The sequence below is a fragment of the Anabas testudineus genome, chromosome 10 (assembly GCF_900324465.2).
Source record: "Anabas testudineus chromosome 10, fAnaTes1.2, whole genome shotgun sequence".
NCBI lineage: Eukaryota > Metazoa > Chordata > Actinopteri > Anabantiformes > Anabantidae > Anabas > Anabas testudineus.
The window spans coordinates 10,812,782-10,827,659 of NC_046619.1; the positions used below are offsets into that span (position 1 = coordinate 10,812,782).

Consider the following 14,878-nt stretch of genomic DNA (forward strand, 5'->3'; position numbering starts at 1 on the left):
TTGATAATGGTGATAATGGCGGCAGTGGGCCAGGAAAAGAGAAAGTTGTAGTTTTTTTACCTGTGAGTTTGTTGTTTTTCTTTTTTGTGTGAGCACACATGACAGCCACGCCGACCACTAAAAGAATTACTAGTGCTGAGAGTACACCACCCACTATTGGTAATATTTCTGCTCAAGTGACAAAGACACAAGAAAAACACAACTTGTTAAAACAGCAAACATCACAACTGTTTGTGTGAAGACAAGTGGAAAGTTAGTTTTATTTTGTTAGTTTTCACTTATTGTCCCATTGGACTGGGGGAGGAGTCAGAGTTTGAATGGAGGATGTGATATTAGTGGTGGGTTTGACAGTACTGGACACTTTGATTTCAGTCTCCTTACCCGTGGTAGTAGATTGTTCAGCTGCAAGCACACACTTTAATATGAGTGTACCATCAGACAAGGTGCGGTTAATGAATATGAAGTCTGAGGGAAAGATACAGATCAACCATCATGTACAGAGTGACTGTAATCAAGAGCATCAACATGTCCAGTGTGTTGATTGATTCATGTTGTCACTCACCACAGGTACATAATCTCTTACTACTGGAGACGTGACTGACTTTATTTCTGACTGAGCAGACCAGATGTCCTGAGACGTGTTGTTTCAGAGTGATGATGTTAGTCTCCGTATTTCCAGAGAGGAGTTCAGCATCTGTCAGTGTGCGTCCATCCAGAGTCCAGCTGTATTGAGGACTGTCCCCTCCCTTAGAGGAGCAGGAAACCCTCATCTGTCCCTCAGACAGACACTCAGAGTCCAGCAGGACAGAGGACACAGGAGCTGGAGGAAACACACATATGACTTTTGATATTAAAACAGAATCTTGTTCATTTTTTTGCAGTTGTAATAAGAAGAAGAATATAAACGCACATGTACAAAATGAGATGTGTAATGTATGTGGTCTATAAATATTATAATTTCTCCACCATTGTTAAAACTGTTATTTACCTTGAATGAACAAATGTAGAGTCTGACGAGCTGATATTTCTCCATTTTCATTGGTGATTTTAAGGGTATATTCACCACTATAATTCCTTCTCAGATTATTCATCCTTAATGTTCCATTACTGGGAGTAAAAAATAATCTGTTGTCTGGAAGAATAATAACACTATTATTACTTCTCCATCTAAGTAAATTTGATTGATTCTTTATCCAGTCGAAACTATGATATTCTGCAGCATCATTCATCAGCTGAAGAACCAGAGTTCCTCCCAAAGCTCCATAACACTGAGCTCCGTTCTTTCTGCCATCACAGTAGGTTTCAATACCTGGAGATTAAAAGAAAAAAGCTTAAAACTAAATCATAAATATCACAGTTTAGTGATAATCTTTTCATTTACCACAATGGCAATGTTTTATGTAATAAAGTGCAGGACACTCACACACACACATCTTACTTATCTAGCTGTTAAGAAATAATGAGTTGTTTTATTTAATTGATACAATTATTTTGATAAAAATGCACAACTCTGTTAATTGTTCCCTTTTAAATATTAAAGTACAATATTTCATGCCTCAACTGCTCTAACATGCTCTATATGGAAATTCTATTCTAATTCCAACTGCATCTTTCTCAGAATACATTATAAAAATAAATATTTCCTGTTATGCAGCTGAGAATTACACAGCTCTTTGACTTGAACACAGCTCCTCTTCATTATGTTAATATGATTGAACACTTTGCCTGTTATAACAAGTCAAACTGTGAAACAATCTCCCATGTCAGTTTGTTAATTTAGTTAATAGAGTTCCAACTCACAATCATTATTTCTTACAAATATTTTGTCATAAAAATATACTATAAAAAAATGCACAAGACTGATCTGCGCAGCACAGTATCAGTATAAAGACCATTTACCTGAATGTTTTTGTGTGTATTGTGATTTATGTTTGTACGTTAAAGGGAATTCAACTACACATATGTTACACATGTACAGGTGTAAGTGCACATTCATGTGAAATAAAATATAATGTAGTGTGCTGCAAAACATGTTGTTTAAATATTAAATCAAGTATTGAAAAAGTGTCATGTGATAAAAATTGAACGTCTCACCATGAGAGACTCCGAGTAGCACCACCACCATCAGTCCAAACACAGCTTCCATGTCTCCTCACTGTTCAGCCTCTGTTGACTCAGTCTGCAAATTACAGACAAACTTCTCAATTTCACCCAAAGAGAATCATGTATCCTGCTTTGAACAGTCTGAAACGTGTTCTTACAGCGATCAGCCTCAGTGGAGAATGTGTGAAAACTTTGACCAAGCAGAACGTTGTTGTGTTCATGTTTTGTGAACAAAGAGGAGAAAAGGAAGTGGCATCAGCCTCACTTCCCCTTTAGTTTACCCGTAGAGGACCACGGTGTTCATGATGGACTGAGTGGAAGAATCAAAAACACTCTTCCTTTATGCTTAAAGAGGATTTGAGACTAACAGCTGAAATTACTAAGACGTCCATGTTCCAATGTTTAAAAAATTCACAATAAAAAAAAAAATCAGACTACATCTATGTGATACTACATGAGCTGTGATCTCTCCATCTAATCCTCTGTGACAAAATAAGCATATGATACATCATGATTCATACTTCTAATCTCTAAATATTTAGTAACTGTCTGTAAAGTATAGTTTCATCTTTTAGCTGATTTATTTGTCAACAAGGTAAAAGAAACAGCATGTGAATCTATCCTAAAATGAGTGATAATATAAATGTATTTATACAGTACTAAGAGAAGAAAAGGCATAAGAATAAAAATATAATTCAACCATCCAACTGAGATTTGGGGACAAAAAATGTTACAGTAAAGTGTTGGTTACATTTCTGTTTGACTGAAGTGTCTGGATTATCTGCACAGCTACTAGCTACATTTGAAGTGAATCATTTTAGACCTGTTCAACCATCAATCCTGATGTCAAGAGATTTATTGTAATGGAAACACTCACAGTGACACAGTATGTATGCACCTTCACTCTGCGCTGCTTTCTCACAGTGCTCTAAAACTTGTGATATTTATAATAATCTATGTTCACCAGCTGATTCTTCTCTGTCCTCTCAACAGACTCTGTCTCCCTCCACTGGAAACTTGATTAAAAGCAAATGGCCTAAAATATTAAATGACTTCTGAAATTACACCTAAAGCAATAAACTAGTGGATTTTATACTGAATACCTTAAAAGGCAGCTTGTTTTGAAAAATATTATCAAGGCCGTGACATCTAAATGTTATTTTAATGATCTTTGACTAGAACATATTTAATAATACACAATTATCTACTGTATAAGCAACACTACATTTATATAAACAAGTAGACAGAAACCTCACACCTACTAAAACTGGTGACTAAAGTTTTAACATCTTTCTTGTTTGTTACAATCAGAGAAAAACAGGCAAATCATATTAGAAAAAAAGCTTAATTTACATGATTTATATAATTCACTTTTTAATCATCTGTATAAATATAACTACAGCTTATAATTACAGTTCGAAAAAATTACACTGATAAAAATATAAAGCAAATATAAATATTTCAAAAGAGAGCATCAAAATGTAGTAGAACAATTTCCAAATAGCATCAATATAAATTCACTGATAATAGACTTTTAATGTTTATATAGCTATAAGTTAAATATAACAGCTGTTAACAAGGAAATTATGAATTCATAGTGAAACACAAAGCTGTGAACAACTAAGCAGAAGTTGTGTTGTGAAGAATACAAAGAATTATGACTCTAATGTTCTTTCATATACAACAAAGATGAGATTTAACACTAAATATAAATGTGCTGATTTCAGATAAAGTTAAAGTTCACATGCAGAACTTCACATTTGAACCATCAGAACAGAGTTCTCTGGATGATCCATGGTTCTTGGATCAGCAGAACCTTCAGCTATCTTGGATTTCTTTTTCTTCCAAGCAAAGAAGATGGTGATCCCAATTAACAAAATGATCACAACAGCAGCTTTCAAACTACATATGATCAGGGAAGAATCTGTTTAGATAAAGACATAGAAAACTCACATCAAGATCAAGGTCACCTATGAAAGAAGTCACAGTCTTCAATGATCAACGTCACACGGTACATTACAGTTGTTTGCACAAAAAAAAAAAAAAAAATATTTTCACTTACTGTAGCACAGGACAGAAGTCAGAGTTTGACTGGAGGATGTGATATTAGTGGTGGGTTTGACAGTACTGGACACTTTGAGTTCAGTCTACTTACCCATGGCAGTAGAAGTTGGAGGTTCAATACACAGTGTGTTATTAGCTTCAAACACACAAGTTGATATGTGTGTCCCATCAGACAAGGTGCAGTTAATGAATATGAAGCCTGAGGGAAAGATACAGATCAACCATCATGTACAGAGTGACTGTAATCAAGAGCATCAACATGTCCAGTGTGTTGATTGATTCATGTTGTCACTCACCACAGGTACATAATCTCTTACTACTGGAGACGTGACTGACTTTATTTCTGACTGAGCAGACCAGATGTCCTGAGACGTGTTGTTTCAGAGTGATGATGTTAGTCTCCGTATTTCCAGAGAGGAGTTCAGCATCTGTCAGTGTGCGTCCATCCAGAGTCCAGTTGTATTGAGGACTGTCCCCTCCCTCAGAGGAGCAGGAAACCCTCATCTCTCCCTCAAACAGACACTCAGAGTCCAGCAGGACAGAGGACACAGGAGCTGGAGGAAACACACATATGACTTTTGATATTATAACAGAATCTTGGTCATTTTTTTGCAGTTATAATAATAATAATACAAAACAGGAGAGATACAGAATGTCTGTCCCTGATTTCCTTTTTTGACCTTTTTTCTCCCTCCTGTCACGTGACCTGTTTTATTACTCATTTCCTGCACCTGTGTCTCTCTCTCCCTTTATAAGCAGGTCCATTTGTCTTCTACGTTACCAGATAGTCTCACATTGACCTGAAAGCAACACTATTCAGCATTTATCTTCGGACTGCTCATCTGTAACGAACCCTGTCTCTGCCTGAACCTCCAGTACAGTGAGTGTCTTCCTCTGACCTGATTTGTTCCCTTTTCTTGCTTTTGCCTTTCTCTCTATCAGACCTGCTCCTGTTTCCAGTTTCCCTACTGTCTCTGTGATTGGACCTCACTGTGTATGCCCTCGGACAGTTTTCTGTTCTCTGAATTAAGCCTATTGGACCTGCTTTTCTGTCGTCTTCTGTATGACCTCTGACCGTGTCATCGCCCAGTTAATTGGATGTTGGATTTGTCTAGAGCAGGATGGGCAAACTAAGGCCCATATAAATAAATAAATAAACTTTGTAAATGTTTGTTTTTCTCCTCCTGCGATTCCAATATGCTACCACTAGATGGGGCACTCTAGATATATTGACTTTACTGAGGTTCCGGGTTCTCCACGTTTGCTTTTTGCTGCCTCAGCTCTTCTGTAAACATTATCGGACCTAAGAAAAGGAAAGTAGAAAGGGAATGTCGAGTTCAATAAGGAGTGGACAACTATTTTTGTCAGTGAACACGGATCGACTGCTGTATGCCAGATATGTGAGGAAACTGTGGCGGTGTTTAAAGAATATAATATTAGCCGCCACTTCATCACAAAGCATGCTAATGATGCTAGCAAGCTATCAACAAAAGAACCGGGAGCTACTGTCTTTTCTGTCAATAAGAGCTCATACGTGGTGCACAAATGAACACACGTTCTCTAAATAAACGATGCGCTGATCGTTGTTGACTTTTGGACCTGGAGACACAAATTGAATAGAAAGTTGCATCAATTCAACAACGCAGTCTGAACCTTAAGCTTAACTCTGTCTCCTCTTAGACCACCATACATACATGACGTCATCTCCTTCCAGCTGGTATCCGACAAAAACTCGTCACATTATCATTTTTACAATAATTGTAATAAACTCTTTAAACTTATTATTGCATCCTTGTGGTCTCTGGTAATGGAGTCTGATCCAAGCCTGTGGTCTTTGAATATTCTAATTTCTCCACCATTGTTAAAAAGTTATTTACCTTGAATGAACAAATGTAGAGACTGCTGAGCTGATCTTTCTCCATTTTCACTGATAATTGAGAGGGTATATTCACCACCATCATTCCTTCTCAGATTATTTATCCTTAATGTTCCATTACTGGGAGTAAAAAAGAATCTGTTTTCTTCTGAAAGAATAATTTTACTATTATTACTTCTATATCGAAGTACATTTGCTTGATTCTTTCTCCAGTTGAAATTATTAATTTTTGTAGCATCGTCCATCAGCTGAAGAACCAGAGTTCCTCCCAAAGCTTCATAACACTGAGTTCCGTTCTTTCTTCCGTCACAGTAAGTTTCAATACCTGGAGATTAAAAGAAAAACATTTAAAACAAAATCATAAATATCACAGTTTAGTGATAATCATTCCATTTGCCACAATGACTATGACAATGTTGTATATTAAAGTGCAGGACAAACACACATCTTACTTATCTGTGTTAAGAAATAATGAGTTGTTTTTTTATTTTTAATAATTGATACAATTATTTTGATAAAGATGCACAACTCTGTTAATTGCTCCCTTTTAAAACATAAAAGTATAAATGTTTTATGTGTATATTATGGTTTACATTTGTAGGTTAAAGGGAATTTAATTAAACATGTATAGCTAAACATCCCAAATCTGACAACAGTATTTAATGGATTCATCTGTTATAATTGTTGTATTGTCTGTACGTGTATATTCATTTGAAATTAAATATAATGTAGTGTTCTATTGATACTTAAAGTCGTATTTTAAAAAAAATATATATTATTATTATTATTAATATTACTTTGCTATTGCTGTAAAACATGTTGTTCAGATATTGAATCAAGTTTTGTGTGATGTGATAATAATTAAACGTCTCACCATGAGAGACTCCGAGTAGCACCACCACCATCAGTCCAAACACAGCTTCCATATGTCCTCACTGTTCAGCCTCTGTTGACTCGGTCTGCAAATTTCAGACAAACTTCTCAATTTCACCCAAAAAGAAACTTGTGTATCCTGCTCTGAACAGTCTGAAATGCGTTCTTGCAGCATTCAGCCTCAGTGGAGAATGTGTGAAAACTTTGACCAAGCAGAACGTTGTGGTGTTCATGTTTTGTGAGTAGAGAGGAGAAAAGGAAGTGGCATCAACTTCACTTCTCCTTTAAGTTACTAAAAAACTATACTGACAGTTTATTTCTTTATGTAAACTTAAGACTTGTTTAAGTATATTTCCAAGTATACTTCAAGTACTAAGTATACTAATTACTAATGGTAATACACTTGTAGTTTAATTATGGGACTTCTTGGGACTAAATGGGCATGAAAATATACTTTGAAGTATACTTAAACTAAACTGGTATATATACTTTTAGTTTAGTACCAGAGTTGAACTACTAGTCCATTTCAAATTACACTTTGGAATAGTGTATGACGACTGAGACCATGCTTTACTAAAAAGAAAACTCTATATCATAGTTAACCTGCTGGAAGTATTACTTAATTTTGTAAACACATATTAACTGCTTACTTCCATCGTGTTCATGATAAAGTGAGAGAGTCAGAAACATTCTACTTCTATATTGAAATAAAATTTGAGACTGACACCCAACGTGTCTAAGTCGTGTTTGTATGTTCCAGTATTAAGATTCAATTCAATTCAATTCAATTCAATTTTATTTGTATAGCGCCAATTTACAACAGAAGTCATCTCAAGGCACTTTACAGTGTAAGGTTTTAGACCTTACAGAAAATATTTATACAAAAAATAATAGAGAAAACCCAACAATCACAATTGAGCAAGCTTTAGGCAACAGTGGAGAGGAAAAACTCCCTTTTAGAGGAAAAAACCTCCAGCAGAACCAGGCTCATAGTGGGTGGCCATCTGCCTCGACTGGTTGGGGTGAGTGGAAAGAGAAGAGAGAAAAGAACAGCAGGCAATAAAGACAACAACAAGCATCAAGAACATTGGGCAGATGAACTGGATTCTGGAGATGTACAGCTCCAGGCCGAGGATACCTGCAGAAAAGTACAGAGAGAGGAAGACAGAGAGGAGGAAACACAACTAAAAGAGAGAGAAGACACAAAGTTAATGACATGCAATGGTGGCGTTTGCATTGATACAGGAGAAAGGAGAGAGGAGAGGAGCTCAGTTTATCAGTAGAGGTCCCCCAGCAGAATAACCTATATCAGCATAACTAAGAGATGGTTCAGAGTCACCTGATCCATCTCTAACTATAAGCTTTATAAAAAAGGAAAGTTTTAAGTCTAGTCTTAAATGTAGAGAGGGTGTCTGCCTCCCGAACCTGAACTGGGAGCTGCTTCCACAGGAGAGGGGCTTGATAGCTAAAGGCTCTGCCTCCCATTCTACATTTGGAAACTCTAGGAACCACAAGTAAACCTGCAGTCTGAGAACAGAGAGTTCTGCTTGGAAGATAAGGAACTATGAGGTCTTTAAGATAAGATGGAGTCTGATTATTAAGGGATTTATAAGTTAGGAGAAGAATTTTAAATTCAATTCTGGATTTAACAGGGAGCCAATGGAGAGAAGTTAACGTTGGAGAAATATGATCTCTCTTGCTGATTCCAGTCAGAACTCTAGCTGCAGCATTTTGGATTAACTGGAGGCTCTTTAATGAGTTATTGGGACATCCCATTAAAAAGGAATTACAATAGTCCAGTCTGGAAGTAACAAATGCATGGACTAGTTTTTCAGCATCACTTTGGGACAGGATACTCCTAATTTTAGCAATGTTTCTTAGGTGAAAAAAGGCAGTTCTAGAGATTTCTTTGATGTATGAAGTGAAGGAGATATCCTGATCAAAGATAACTCAGAGGTTTCTTACAGTATTACTTGAGGCCAGAACTAAGTCATCAATGGTGAGAATGTGTTTAGACATAGTGTCTCTGAGATTTTTAGGCCCAAACAGTATAACCTCTGTCTTGTCTGGATTTAGGAGAAGGAAATTGGAGGACATCCAAGTCTTTATGTCTTTTAAGCATTCTTGAAGTTTGACTTATTGATTAGTTTCTCCTGGTTTCATAGATAAATATAGCTGGGTATCATCTGCATAACAATAGAAATTGTGAGTGGGAGTGTTTCCTAATAATATTGCCTAAAGGGGACATATATAAAGTGAAAAGAATCAGTCCAAGCACAGATCCCTGTGGAACTCCATAGCTGACTTTGCTGTGCATGGAGGACTCATCATTATAGATAGATACGATTTAAACCACTCTAATGCTGTTCCTTTGATTCCAATGACATCAGGTAAGACATCCTTAAGGAGTCTAGTCGGGATGGGATCTAGGAGACATGTTGATGGTTTAGAGGAATTAATTACTGAAATTAATTCAGAATGATCTACAGGGAGGAAGCAGTCTAAGTACGACCGTGGATCTAGAGTTGTTGTACAATCCATGCTATATGCCGGGACGATCTGATCAATTTTTTCTCTAATAGTTATGATTTTATTTGTAAAGAAATTCATGAAGTCATTGCTGCTGAGAGTTGAGGGAATACTAGGGTCAACCGAGCTATGACTCTTTGTCAGCCTGGCTACAGTGCTGAAAAGAAACCTAGGGTTGTTCTTATTTGCCTCTATTAAAGAGGAGTAATATGAAGTTCTAGCTTTACGCAGGGCTTTTTTATATATTATTAAACTATCTTTCCAGGCTAGGCAAGATTCATCTAAATTGGTGGAACGCCACCTCCTTTCCAACTTACGTGATTTCTGCTTTAAGCTACGGATTTGTGAATTGTACCATGGAGTTAACTTCCTCTGACTCACTAGTTTCTTTTTCAGAGGAGCAACAGTATCAAGTATTGTTCCAAGTGAAGCACCAGTACTATTAACAAGATAGTCCACTTGTGCTGGAGTATTGTTGAAATAACTGCCTTCCTCTGTGTTGGTACATGGCTCTGAAATGAAAGATGGAATCAGTTCCTTAAATTTGTCAACAGCATTTTCACATAAACATCTACTGTAGAGAATCTTATCTGTAGGTTTAGTAAAGTCTGGTACTGTAAATTCAAATGTAATTAAGAAATGGTCAGATAAAAGAGGGTTTTGGGGAAAAACTATTAACTGATCAACTTCCACACTGTATGTCAGAATAAGATCAAGGGTGTGATTAAAACAGTGAGTGGGTTTATTTACATTTTGGGTAAAACCAATGGAGTCTAATAGTGAATTAAACGCAGTGTTGAGGCAGTTATCATCAACATCTACATGGATATTAAAGTCACCCACTATAATGACTTTATCTGCACTAAGAACTAAATCAGATAGAAACTCTGAGAATTCAGTTAAAAACTCAGAGTAAGGGACAGGAGGACGGTACACAATAACAAACAGGACTGGTTTTTGATTTTTCCTGTTAGGATCAGAGAGGCTAAGAGTGAGGCTCTCAAATGAATTAAAACTATGTTTAGGTCTGGGGTTGATTAACAAACTTGAGTGGAAGATTGCTGCTACTCCTCCACCCCGACCTGTGTTTCTAGGAACATGATAATTAACATGACTTGAGGGGGTCGACTCATTCAGAGAGACATATTCATCCTGCTGCAGCCAGGTTTCAGTAAGACAGAATAAGTCTATTTGATGGTCAATTATCAAATCATTTACTAACAGGGATTTAGACTCTGTCTCTATAAGGTTATGGTAGTTTTGGGGGGGTGACGGCTGTAAGGAAGCTGCAGAGAGGTGTGTAAGACTGCGTCTCTGCGTCCTGGGCTCCACTCTGACATGTCAGGGTTCAGGTCGTCTAATAAACTCTGCCATATTCCTAGAGAGTTGAGACGCACCATCTAAAGTGGGATGGATGCCGTCTCTTCTAATCAGCCCAGGTTTTCTCCAAAACGTTTTCCAATTGTCTATGTAGCCCACGTTGTTAGAGGGACACCACTTAGACAGCCAGCGGTTGAATGACGCCATGCGGCTAAACATGTCGTCACTGGTCAGATTGGGAAGGGGCCCAGAGAAAACTACGGAGTCCGACATCGTTTTGGCAAAGTTACATCGATTCAACATTAATTTTAGTGACTTCCGATTGGCGTAATCGGGCGTCATTAACTCCTGTGTGAATTATTATCTTACTATATTTACGTTTATCCTTACACAGGAGTTTTAAATAGGACTCGACGTCGCCCGCTCTGGCCCCAGGAATACACTTGACTGTGGCCGCTGGAGTCAAACAGAGCAACTGAAAAGCGAGTCAGCGTCGACAACAGGAAGAGATACGATACGCCTACCGTAGGAGGAGCAGCCAATCCGTACAATAAGATCCAATAAGGTGCGCCTTATAATGCGGTGCGCCTTATAGTGCGGAAAATACAGTAGTTTGAAGAGACACTTAAATTTCATTTTTCTTATCACCTGTAGTTGTGGGTGTAAAACACAAAGAAACACAGCTCACATTAAAAGTTAGGTTTGTGTGGAGACAAATGAAAAGTTAGTTTTCTTACTGTAGCACAGAACTGAAGTCTGAGTTTGACTGGAGGATGTGATATTAGTGGTGGGTTTGACAGTACTGGACACTTTGATTTCAGTCTACTTACCGATGGCAGTAGAAGTTGGAGGTTCAATACACAGTGTGTTATTAGCTTCAAACACACAAGTTGATATTTGTGTCCCATCAGACAAGATGCAGTTAATGAATATGAAGCCTGAGGGAAAGATACAGATCAACCATCATGTACAGAGTGACTGTGATCAAGAGCATCGACATGTCCAGTGTGTTGATTGATTCATGTTGTCACTCACCACAGGTACATAATCTCTTACTACTGGAGACCTGACTGACTTTATTTCTGACCGAGCAGACCAGATGTCCTGAGACGTGTTGTTTCAGAGTGATGATGTCAGTCTCAGTATTTCCAGAGAGGAGTTCAGCATCTGTCAGTGTGCGTCCATCCAGAGTCCAGTTGTATTGTGGACTGTCCCCTCCCTCAGAGGAGCAGGAAACCATCATCTCTTCCTCAAACAGATACTCAGAGTCCAGCAGGACAGAGGACACAGGAGCTGGAGGAAACACACATATGACTTTTGATATTAAAACAGAATCTTGGTCATTTTTTTGTAGTTACAATAATGATAATACAAAACAGGACAGACGCAGAATGTCTGTCTGTCCCTGATTTCCTTTTTTGGCCTTTTTTCTCCCTCCTGTCACGTGACCTGTTTGATTACCCATTGCCTGCACCTGTGTCTCTCTCTCCCTTTATAAGCAGGTCCGTTTGTCTTCTACGTTGCTAGATAGTCTCATATTGACTTGTATTGACAATATAATACTATCCAGCATTTATCTTTGGACTGCTCATCTGTAACGAACCTTGCCTCTGCCTGAACCTCCAGTACCGTGAGTGTATTTCCCTAACCTGATTTCTTCCCTTTCTTCCATTTGTCTTCCTCTCTATCAGACATGCTCACTGTGTATGCCCTCAGACCGTCTCCTGTTCTCTGAATTAAGCCTATTGGACCTACTTTTTCTGTCGTCTTTTGGAGTGACTCAACTGTGTATGACCTGTGTATGAGAGGTTATATTCACCACCATCATTCCTTCTCAGATTATTCATCCTTAATGTTCCATTACTGGGAGTAAAAAAGAATCTGTTGTCTGGAACAATAATCACACTGTAACTACTTCTCCGTCTAAGTACATTTGATTGATTCTTTTTCCAGTTGAAATAATTAACTTTTTCAGCATCGTCCATCAGCTGAAGAACCAGAGTTCCTCCCAAAGCTCCATAACACTCAGCTCCATTCTGTCTGCCATCACAGTAGGTTTCTATACCTGGAGATTAATAGAAAAATGTTTAAAACTAAATCATAAATATCACAGTTTAGTGATAATCTTTTCATTTACCACAATGACTATGACAATGTTTTATATATTAGTGTAGGTGTAGGGCACACACATCTTACTTATCTAGGTGTTAAGAAATTATGAGTATTTGTTTTTTATAATTGATAAAGATGCATAATTCTTGTAATTGTTCTCTTTTAAAACATAAGTACAGTATTTCAAGGCTCAACTGGCAAGTAAAGAGAAACAACTGCATCTTTCTCAGATTACATTATAAAAATAAATAATTCCTGTTATGCAGATGAGAATTACACAGCTCTTTGACTGGAACACAGATTCTGTTCATTATGTTAATATGCTTGAACAATTTGCCTGTTATAACAAGTCAAACTGTGACACAATCTTCCATGTCAGTTTGTTAATTTAGTTAATAGATTTACAACTCACAATCATTATTTTTTGGACTCATTTTGTCACAAAAAATACTATTAAAAGATTAACTGAACTGTGCAGCACAGTATCAGAATAAAGACCATTTACCTGAATGTTTTTTGTGTGTATCATGGTTTATGATTATAGGTTAAAGGGAATTCAATTACAAATGTATTACATATGTATAGATGTAAGTGTTTAATCATGTAAAATTAAATGTGTTTAACTGATCCTTAAAGACGGATTTAAAAAATATATATACTTTGTTGCTGCAAAACATGTTTAAATATTAAATCAAGTACTGAAAAAAATTGTCATGTGATAATAATTGAACGTCTCACCATGAGAGACTCCCAGTAGCACCACCACCATCAGTCCAAACACAGCTTCCATGTCTCCTCACTGTTCAGCCTCTGTTGACTCAGTCTGCAAATTTCAGACAAACTTCTCAATTTCACCCAAAGAGAAACATGTGTATCCTGCTCTGAACAGTCTGAAACATGTTCTTACAGCGATCAGCCTCAGTGGAGAATGTGTGAAAACTTTGACCAAGCACAACGTTGTGGTGTTCATGTTTTGTGAACAGAGAGGAGAAAAGGAAGTGGCATCAGCCTCACTTCCCCTTTAGTTTACCCGTAGAGGACCATGGTGTTCATGATGGACTGAGTGGAAGAATCACAAACACTCTTCCTTTATGCTTAAAGAGGATTTGAGACTAACAGCTGACATTTCTAAGACGTCCATATTTCAATGTGTAAAAAATTCACAATAAAAAAAAAAAATCAGACTACATCTATGTGATACTACATGAGCTGTCATCTCTCCATCTAATCCTCTGTGACAAAATAAGCATATGATACATCATGACTCATACTTCTAATCTCTAAATATTTAGTAATTGTCTATAAAATATAGTTTCATCTTTTAGCTGATTTATTTGTCAACAAAGTAAAAGAAACAGCATGTGATCTCATCTAAAATGAATAAATATACATTTTTTATACAGTACTAAGAGAAGAAAAGGGATAAGAATAAAAATATAATTCAACCATCCAACTGAGATTTGGGGACAAAAAAATGTTACAGTAAAGTGTTGGTCACATTTCTGTTTGACTGAAGTGTCTGGATTATCTGCACAGCTACTAGCTACATTTGAAGTGAATCATTTTAGACCTGTTCAACCATCAATCCTGATGTCAAGAGATTTATTGTAATGGAAACACTCACAGTGACACAGTATGTATGCACCTTCACTCTGCGCTGCTTTCTCACAGTGCTCTAAAACTTGTGATATTTATAATAATCTATGTTCACCAGCTGATTCTTCTCTGTCCTCTCAACAGACTCTGTCTCCCTCCACTGGAAACTTGATTAAAAGCAAATGTCCTAAAATATTAAATGACTTCTGAAATTACACCTAAAGCAATAAACTGGTGGATTTTCTTCTGAATACCTTAAAAGGCAGCTTGTTTTGAAAAAATATCATCAGGGCCATGACATCTAAATGTGGCCATGACATTTTTAACATCTGTCTTGTTTGTTACAATCAAAGAAAAACAGACAAATCATATTTTAAAAAAGTTAAATTGACTGATTCATATAAT

The 14,878-nt window shown here is 37.0% G+C and overlaps 2 protein-coding genes and 1 pseudogene across 5 annotated transcripts; all 3 read right to left on the reverse strand.

The window, feature by feature from the left end:
• LOC113160807 overlaps positions 1–14,878 on the reverse strand; it is a 62,386-nt pseudogene that overhangs the window by 623 nt on the left and 46,885 nt on the right.
• On the reverse strand, positions 61–13,997 carry LOC113160813 (fasciclin-2-like). 3 transcript variants are annotated; one of them, XM_026358249.1, is made up of 5 exons: positions 13,785–13,997; positions 13,616–13,700; positions 989–1,309; positions 563–820; positions 61–465 (listed from the first exon to the last, which is right to left on the reverse strand). In XM_026358249.1, the coding sequence occupies exons 2-5, from the start codon at positions 13,665–13,667 to the stop codon at positions 275–277; spliced, it is 822 nt and encodes a 273-aa protein (XP_026214034.1). In that variant the 5' UTR covers positions 13,668–13,700; positions 13,785–13,997; the 3' UTR covers positions 61–274. The 3 variants fall into 3 exon arrangements, with proteins under 3 accessions (XP_026214034.1, XP_026214036.1, XP_026214033.1); XM_026358251.1 differs by lacking the exons at positions 13,616–13,700; positions 13,785–13,997 and adding exons at positions 2,095–2,179; positions 2,262–2,374; XM_026358248.1 differs by having other exon boundaries at positions 13,616–13,995.
• Positions 2,936–7,051, reverse strand: LOC113160810 (carcinoembryonic antigen-related cell adhesion molecule 7-like). 2 transcript variants are annotated; one of them, XM_026358246.1, is made up of 5 exons: positions 6,918–7,051; positions 6,045–6,368; positions 4,464–4,721; positions 4,259–4,366; positions 2,936–4,027 (listed from the first exon to the last, which is right to left on the reverse strand). In XM_026358246.1, the coding sequence occupies exons 1-5, from the start codon at positions 6,967–6,969 to the stop codon at positions 3,858–3,860; spliced, it is 912 nt and encodes a 303-aa protein (XP_026214031.1). In that variant the 5' UTR covers positions 6,970–7,051; the 3' UTR covers positions 2,936–3,857. The 2 variants fall into 2 exon arrangements, 1 of the variants encoding a protein (XP_026214031.1); XR_003298717.1 differs by having other exon boundaries at positions 3,915–4,027; positions 4,166–4,366.

Excerpts from the sequence above, each read along its gene's own strand:
- LOC113160810 (XM_026358246.1), bottom strand. The coding sequence starts at position 6,969 with ATGGAAGCTGTGTTTGGACTGATGGTGGTGGTGCTACTCGGAGTCTCT. Across the intron at positions 6,369-6,917 it reads GCTACTCGGAGTCTCTCATG|GTATTGAAACTTACTGTGAC; the intron begins GTGAGACGTTTA and ends TTTAATCTCCAG. Across the intron at positions 4,028-4,258 it reads TCCAACTTCTACTGCCATGG|ATTCTTCCCTGATCATATGT; the intron begins GTAAGTAGACTG and ends TTATCTAAACAG.
- LOC113160813 (XM_026358249.1), bottom strand. The coding sequence starts at position 13,667 with ATGGAAGCTGTGTTTGGACTGATGGTGGTGGTGCTACTGGGAGTCTCT. Across the intron at positions 1,310-13,615 it reads GCTACTGGGAGTCTCTCATG|GTATTGAAACCTACTGTGAT; the intron begins GTGAGACGTTCA and ends TTTAATCTCCAG. Across the intron at positions 821-988 it reads TCTACATTTGTTCATTCAAG|CTCCTGTGTCCTCTGTCCTG; the intron begins GTAAATAACAGT and ends TGTTTCCTCCAG.